We start from the raw sequence: 5,806 nt of genomic DNA on the forward strand, positions 1-5,806 counted from the left end.
AGGATGGGAGGTGGTGTAGTCCAGGTAGCTGTGGGAGTCGGTTGGTTTGTAGTAGATGTCCGTGTTGATTCGGTCGCCTGAGGTAGAAATAGATAGGTCGAGGAAGGGGAGGGAGGAATCTGGGACTGTCCAGGTGAATTTGAGGTCGGGGTGGAAGGTGTTGGTGAAGTGGATGAACTGTTCAACCACCTCGTGGGAGCACGAGGCGGCGCCGATACAGTCATCGATGTAGCGGAGGAAAAGGTGGGGGGTGGGGCCAGTGTAGTTCCTGTTAGTTACCTAATCCACTATCCATGCTAATGCTTTACCCATAATACCATGTATCTATCTTCTGTAGCAGCCTCTTGTCTGGCATGTTGTCAAAGGCATTTTGGAAATCTAGGTACATGACACCTACTGGGTCCCCATCATCCACTGTGCTCGTAATGTCTTCATAGAATTCTAAAAGATTAGTTAAGCATGACCTGCCCTTCATGAACCCATGCTGTATCTACCCAACAGGACAATTTCTATCTAGATTCCTTGCTATTTCTTCCTTGATAATAGACTCAAGCGTCGTCCCCACTCCAAAGGTTAGCCTAACCGATCTAAAATTCCCCATCTTTTGTCTACCACCCTTTTTAAATAGTGGCATCACATTCGCTGTTTTCCAATCTGCTTGAACTGCTCCAAAGTCCAGTGAATTTTGGAATATTACCACAAGTGCACTTGCTACTTCTCCCACCATCACCTCAGCTATTCCGTAAGACACATCACTACCACCTTCAAAGAACATCTTAAGACAAATGTCAGCCTTTCTTAGAAGTCGAGAATAAATTAAAATAACTAGAGCTGGGAACATAACATATGGTGCAACTGAAAGTGCTATAGCATTTCAAACCCCGATTGAGAAAAGATCACATGGAAGATTAAAATTGGTACCAGGAATATCAAGATAGAAAAATGACACCAAGCCACTGAAGACTACAGCAAGAAACCACATGTTGCATACATTCACGGGAAGCGATTTTACAATCACCGTCAGAGATCAGACAGAACTCGCATAACCCTTTGATCATGATCACATTAAGAAGCATTGTCTCCCTGTGGTGCCTGGCCTGCAGTAGCGAAAGAACGAATAGGTTTCCATTATATTCCAACTACAAGATGGTGTGAGAGAGAGAAAACAGAGCGATTTGAAAACTGAAGAAGAACAACTACGTTCCATCCAGACCCACGTTGGAAGTTTCGAGAACAGCATTTCCGCCCGCTCTCGTTACCTCTCTTCAAATGAAAGCTGTTGACTCGTCCAAAATTCAAGTTAAAACACCCGCGGGAGAAAAAAAAAACACATCAAAACGGACCTGGTCCTTTTCATCGAGATGTGGAAACGGCCTCTTATTCCCTGCAGTTTTACTGCTCATTTCCCCGGCCGCCGACATGCTCTCAGCCGCCATCTTACTGTAGGAGCCGCCGAATGAAAAAGGTCAGAGGTTAAGATGAACGGGACGACGGCAGTGTTCCAATTGATGGAAGAGGGGGCCGGTCGGTAAAGGATACGGTGATTGGTCCGTTAGCCTCAAGGTCAAAGGTTACACGGTTTTTTTCTTGCTTTTTTTTAACAAAACGGCTTTTTCCAGCTCCGGCAGACAAACGAATGGGTTTGTTATCGATGTCGCGATGTGATAAAAATTAGATTTTTCAAACGGTGAGGTAAATGAAGGTTGTGATTTGCGTGGTGGTGGTTGGATTGGGGGGAGGGGCACGGAGAGACTGCGTGAGGAAGATGGCGGCGGTTGCCGTGGAGTGTACAGCTGCGGGATAAAGTGTCGCTCCGGAGATCGCTTTGTGTTCAGTAAATTCCTTCCACTCTGCGTCTTCTCCGTCTCTCCCTTTCCCTCTGCGTTGAGCTACTGAAGACACTTTTACCTTGCGGTCTTATCCTGGGCTTTTGAATACTGAGGCCAGCCTGCGGCTTGCCTTCCCTGCCCCAGTTTCTCCTTTGGCTTCTGGGCTTGAGATCCTCCACCTGCCCTATCGGCCCCGGCCGTGTCTCCGGATGGACGCGCACGGCAGCAACGTGCCCGCCTTTCTCACCAAATTGTGGACTTTAATCGAGGATCCCGATACCAACGACCTGATCTGCTGGAGTGTGGTGAGTAAATCGGAGGCCCAGAGAGCCTTGGTCAAGGCCTCAAAATAAGAAAACACACGCAGAAGGGGGCGTGTGCTTTAAATAAACATAGTTCCTTAAGTAATTTGCGAAAAGGATAAAATGCTACCGCGTCGGATCACTTATTTAACATATTTTATTATGTGACACGAGTCGCTTTATTAAGGCCATCTGTAATTTAATGTAATACTTAAAAACGCTAGATAATCATTATTTGTCAAAGTGGCAATTTTGTCTGTGCTTGCGTTATTTAAAAAAAGAGTTGATTTATTTAAGCCATATCTCATGCAATATTTACCACACTTCGTTGTGTGTAAATCCACTACTATGTGGTACTGGCCTCTTCATTTTGCACCGGTAATATGATGAATGGTGTAGTCCACTTCTCTTTCTTTTTTTTCCCTACTTCAAGCGAGAATAGACGTGCATATAATCAAAGGTTTAACTCAAGGACAGTATATTGCAGTGATATACAATTCTAAGACGACAGTAGTTTGTACTGCTGCCTCAGCGCCAGGGACCCAGGTTCAATTCCAGCATTGAGTGACTATGAATTTTTAAATATTCATTTGTGGGATGAGGGCATCGCTGGCTAGGCAGCATTTATTGCCCAGAGAACTGTTCAGAGTCAACCACATTGCTGTGAGTCTGTTGGCCAGACCAGGTAAGGATGGCCATTTCCTTCCTTGAAGGACATTAGTCATTAGACTCTTAATTCCAGATAATTGTTGAATTCATATTTCACTGTCTGCCGTAGCAGGAATCGAACCTTGGTCCCCAGAATGTTAACTGAGTCTCTGGTTTAACAGTTAAGCAATTATACCACTAGGTCACTGACTCCCCTATATCTGCATTCTCCCCATATCTGCATGGGTTCCTACATTGGGTTTCCTCCCACAGTCCAAAGATCTGCAGGTCCAGTGGATTGGCCGTGCTAACAATTACCCAGTAGTGTCCAAGATTGGGTTAAGTGGGTTAAAACTCCATGGTTTAAAAAAAACTCCACGGTTACTGGGATAGGGTTGGTTTTTGGTGGGATGCTGTTCAGAAAGTTAGTGGAGACTCGCTGAGCCAAATGGCTTCTTTCTGTCCTTCAGGGATTCTGTGATTCTCAGGCAACAGTGTATTTTCAAAGATCTGTTTACACTTGGAGCAGTTGATATATTTGAGGAGAAAGTGAGGGCTGCAGATGCTGGAGATCAGTGCTGAAAATATGTTGCTGGAAAAGCGCAGCAGGTCAAGCAACATCCAAGGAACAGGAGAATCGACGTTTCAGGCTTATGCCCGAAACGTCGATTCTCCTGTTCCTTGGATGTTGCCTGACCTGCTGCGCTTTTCCAGCAACACATTTTCAGCAGTTGATATATTTGTCATACAGATACTACTTGTCCATCAGACCTTACACAATGCTGGACCTTGCTTCAAAAAGATGCCTGACAACCTTTTCAAGGGGATCAAAACTGCCCTTTCCAGTGTCAGCATAGTATGATTCAAGTAAAAACTTGCAATTCCTGATGGACACTGGCTTCCTAAAGCCAGACAAAAGTGAGGACTGCAGATGCTGGAATCTGAGGAGCAGGAAAATCGACAGTTCGGGCAAAAACCCTTCATCAGGATTAAAGGCAGGGAGCCTTCAAGGTGGAGAGAGAAATGGGGAGGGGTTAGGTGAATTTGGAGTGGGGATGGAGGTGACAGGTCAGAGGGGAGGGTGGAGCGAATAGGTGGGAAGTGGCAGGTAGGACAGGTCATGAGGACAGTGCTGAGCTGAAAGGTTGGAACTGGGGTAAGGTGGGGGAGGGCAGTCTACTCTCTAGAAGGTACAAGTCAGGAGTGTCATGGAATGCTCTCTTGAATGGATGCAGCTCCAGCAACACACAAGCTTGATACCATACAGGGCAAAGTAGCCTGCTTGATTGACACTACATCCACAAATATCTATTCCCTCCACCACCGCTCACTAACAGCAGTGTGTATGATCCACCAGATGCAGTGCAGCAGCTCAAGCCTCCTTCCAAACCCATGATCATCACCACTTCGAAAGTCAAGGGCAGCAGATGAACAAGAAATTGCCAGTTCCCTTCCCAAACATACCATCATGTCTTGGAACTATATTGCTGTTCCTTTACTGTCACTGAGTCAAAATTCTGGAATGCCTTCCCTAACAGCATTGTCAATGTTCCTGTTCCTCAAGGGCTTCATTCAGTCAAGAAAGCGACACATTGTCACCTTCCGAAGGGTCATTGACGAAGGATTATAAATGTAGGCTTTGCCAGCAACTCGCCTGTGAATCAAGAAACAGAAAAAAGCGATTCTCTGCGGGTTGACTTTCTGCCTGAATTGATTCAATATTTCTAAGTTAGGTTATTCTCATCAAGGCAGGGTGTTTGCATTTTATAATATTTCCAGGAAACCGGTTAACCTAATGTGGCGTACTATTACTGCTCTGTGTCAAAGGAAGTCAACAAGCCGTCTAACCTGACATTTTTTAAAATTGTAGGTTGTATATGTGTACTCTGTGATCTAAACCACCCTACTAAAAATAATATTCAAGAATAATGTTCACTTGTGTTAGTAAGGTAGACATTTATCAGGATATCTGGCTATTGATGTCATTCAACTGTCATAAGTCAGAGAGATGTATAACAAGGAAACAGACCCTATGTCCAACTCATCCATGCTAACCAGATATCCTAAATAAATCTATTCCCATTTGCCAGCATTTGGCAGATGTTCCTCTAAACCCTCATTCAAATGTCCAAATAGATGCCTTTAAATGTTGGAATTGTACCAGCCTCCTCCACCACCTCGGGTAGCTCATTCCATTCATGAACCACCCTCTGTGCGAAAACGTTACCCCTTAGGTCCCTTTTAAATCTCACCTTAAACAGATGCCCTCTAGTTTTGAACTTCCCCACCCTGGGGATATTTACTCTCTCCATACCGTTCATGACCTTATAAACCTTTGATGCTCCAGGGAAATAGCCTGAGCCTATTCAGACTCTCCCTAAAGCTCAAATCCTCCAACCCTGGCAACGTCCTTGTAAATCTTTTCTGAACCCTTTCAAATTTCACAACCTCCTTCCAATAGCAGGGAAACCAGAAGTGCGCACAATCTTCCAAAAGTGGCTTAACCAATGCCCTGTACAGCTGCAACTAGACCTCCCAAGTTCTTGTAACAATGCATTGACCAGTAAAGGCAAGCATACCAAATGCCGCCTTCACTATCATATCTATCTGTGACTCCACTTTGAAGGAATTATGAATCTGCGCTCCAAGATCTTTGTTCAACAGCACTCTCTGGGGCATTACCATTAACTGTACAAGTCCTGCCCTGATTTTGCCTTCCCAAAATGGAGCACTTTACTTTTTTTAAATTAAACTCGATCTGCCATTCATTAACCCGTCTGATCAAGATCCTGTTATATTTCTTTGCTGTCCAATACTGCAATTTTGGTGTCATCTACAAACTTAGTAACTATACCTCCTTTGTTCACATCCAAATGATTTATGTAAATGACGGAAAGCAGTGGACTCAGCACTGATCCTTGTGGTAAAAACAATGACTGCAGATGCTGGAAACCAGATTCTGGATCAATGGTGCTGGAAGAGCACAGCAATTCAGGCAGCATCTGACGAGCAGCAAAATCGACGTTT

At 44.6% G+C, this 5,806-nt stretch overlaps 2 protein-coding genes across 3 annotated transcripts in view; one reads left to right on the forward strand and one right to left on the reverse strand.

Moving 5' to 3' along the window:
- The window catches only part of bop1 (BOP1 ribosomal biogenesis factor), a 168,781-nt gene extending 167,280 nt beyond the window's left edge, over positions 1 to 1,501 (reverse strand). The window contains exon 1 of the mRNA XM_043690948.1: positions 1,344 to 1,501. Within this exon, the coding sequence (XP_043546883.1) occupies positions 1,344 to 1,436 (93 nt within the window). The 5' untranslated portion in view covers positions 1,437 to 1,501. The remainder of the gene's footprint in view (positions 1 to 1,343) is intronic.
- Positions 1,502 to 1,591: 90 nt separating this feature from the next.
- hsf1 (heat shock transcription factor 1) overlaps positions 1,592 to 5,806 on the forward strand; it is a 100,587-nt gene continuing 96,372 nt past the window's right edge. For both annotated transcript variants that reach the window (XM_043690949.1, XM_043690950.1), the window contains exon 1: positions 1,592 to 2,134. In XM_043690949.1, coding sequence (XP_043546884.1) covers positions 2,039 to 2,134 — 96 coding nt within the window. In that variant the 5' untranslated portion in view covers positions 1,592 to 2,038. The remainder of the gene's footprint in view (positions 2,135 to 5,806) is intronic.

The sequence above is a fragment of the Chiloscyllium plagiosum genome, chromosome 5 (assembly GCF_004010195.1).
Source record: "Chiloscyllium plagiosum isolate BGI_BamShark_2017 chromosome 5, ASM401019v2, whole genome shotgun sequence".
In the NCBI taxonomy this organism is placed as follows: domain Eukaryota; kingdom Metazoa; phylum Chordata; class Chondrichthyes; order Orectolobiformes; family Hemiscylliidae; genus Chiloscyllium; species Chiloscyllium plagiosum.